Source organism: Aplysia californica, unplaced genomic scaffold, assembly GCF_000002075.1.
Source record: "Aplysia californica isolate F4 #8 unplaced genomic scaffold, AplCal3.0 scaffold00016, whole genome shotgun sequence".
NCBI classification, from domain to species: Eukaryota; Metazoa; Mollusca; class Gastropoda; order Aplysiida; family Aplysiidae; genus Aplysia; species Aplysia californica.
The window spans coordinates 499,425-501,393 of record NW_004797286.1 but is presented as its reverse complement, the minus strand read 5'-3'; the positions used below and the strand labels follow the sequence as shown (position 1 = coordinate 501,393).

The 1,969-nt window shown below is 42.9% G+C and overlaps 1 protein-coding gene across 1 annotated transcript in view; it reads left to right on the top strand.

Annotated features, from left to right (window-relative positions):
• Nucleotides 1–550, top strand: part of LOC106012581 (aurora kinase A-like) — a 4,458-nt gene extending 3,908 nt beyond the window's left edge. Inside the window, exon 3 of the mRNA XM_013085930.1 lies at nucleotides 314–550. Coding sequence (XP_012941384.1) covers nucleotides 314–550 — 237 coding nt within the window. The remainder of the gene's footprint in view (nucleotides 1–313) is intronic.
• Nucleotides 551–1,969: the final 1,419 nt, after the last annotated feature.

Here is a 1,969-nt window from a genome sequence, read left to right as displayed (position 1 = left end):
ATAGATAGATAGATAGATAGATAGATAGATAGATAGATAGATAGATAGATAGATATTTGTTCCATGGAACTATATGTGTTGGTAATATGGGGCAAAAGCCTTAAGAATCGATGAACTTATTTTCTAATCTTTGTTACTCTCTCGGCCTCTCTATCCTTCTCTCTATCTCTCCTTCTCACCCTTTCTCCCTGTCTTTCTTTCTTATTTTTCTCTCTGTATCTCTCTCCCTCTCTCTCCTTCATACAAATAGATAGATAGATATTTGTATCAAGCTCAACTGATCTCCGTACTGTTCTTCTCTTCCCCTCCACAGCTGGATATGTACAGCCTGGGAGTGTCCATGTGGATGCTGATCTACAGGCAACGCTCAGAAGGCATCAAAGACCTCTTGGCCTTCTCAGACCAGTGTAAAGACGTTAAGGAGCCTTATAGGAGGATCTTACGCCAGCTGCTGCGTAAGGACCCCAACAAACGCTGGAGCGCCGCCGATCTGTTGAGGTTCTGCGTGTGGAACTCACTCTGCGCACCTTCACTGATGAGCAGCCACTGAGACCGCCCCGACGACCACCCCTCGGATTTTGGATTCCTCTTGATGTGTCAGGACAGTAGTGTTTGGTGAGTCAAGTAAGTCTTTATGTGTGTGTTTGTTAGTATGCATTCATGTATGTCTTTCTCTCTGTCTCTCTCTCTCTGTCTCTCGTTTTCTATCTCTCTCTTCTCTCTCTCTCTCTCTCTCTCTCTCTCTCTCTCTCTCTCTCTCTCTCTCTCTTATCTCTTCTACTCTCATTTTCTCTCTTTTTCTCCCTCTCTTCCTCTCCCCCTCTCTTTTTCCTTCCCTCTATGTCTCTCCATCTCCCAATCTTCCGATCTATCTATCTATATCTCCCTCTCTCTCTCTTGTCCCTTCAACCTCTATCTCTGTCTCTCTGTCTCTGTCTCTCTCTCTCTCTGTGTCTCTCTCTGTGTCTCCCTCTGTCTCTCTCTCTGTTTCTCTGTCTGTCTGTCTGTCTGTCTGTCTCTCTCTCCTTCTCCCTTTCTGTTTCTCTATGAGAGTCTAGTAAGTCTGTATTTGTGCGTATATATTTCTTTCCCTTTGTAAGTTTGTCTGTATGTGCTGGTGTGTCATTTATTATTTAACTCTTTAGTACCACCTAGATAAGACGCCTTAGTTTTAGTTAAGTTAGGATGTGCACCAGTCTCTAGAATCTAACCGTCCCTCTTGACTGTTCTGTTAACCCTTACTCCTGCGGAAGAAGCTGCCCATGTGGATGCACTAGCTCAAGTCTTGTGACAGTCTTATAGGACTTTGGGTTCCTTTCCTTCTTTTTAAAGGTTTTTTTTTTGCAGTGGTTGGGGGAGTGGAGGGGTGGGGGTGGTCAAGAAGTTATGAAATTTGCTCATATTCTGAACTAGACATCGAGTAGTCAACGGGATAGACTGGGGACGGAGGGGAAACTGGCTCTCGCTATCTCTAAACAAAAGGTGTCAAGTTCAGTCAGTTGTTATTTCAGTTATAATTCTGGGTGTTGGGGTTTTCTAGACTGGCTTTAGACTCGCGTGCATTCACTGTGAGCTTCCTTCGTTTTCTTGGCCCTGCCCCGTAGAGTAGAATAACACTAACCAAAGGTCACATATAGCTGAGACTGAGTGCACAAAGTTTTGGACATAATTTTTTGTAGTGTGACCGCTAAAAACTGTTAGGTCGTTGTCTCCATTAGGGAGTGGGAATGAGGGAAATGCCCGCCTCGTGACTCATTTGGAGCAGAGGAAATTAGGTATTCAAAGAAAGTTTCAACTAACCTTTAACCTTTTTTTAGTTGTTATGTGATAAATGTTGTGTTCAGTGTTGAGTTGTTATATTTATCCTTTAAAGTATATCGTTTAAAGTTAACTATAACCTTAAAATTTATTAGTAACTTTGGGTCGACGGAAAAGTAAGCACGGTAAGAAAGAGTAGTGATAGAATGGC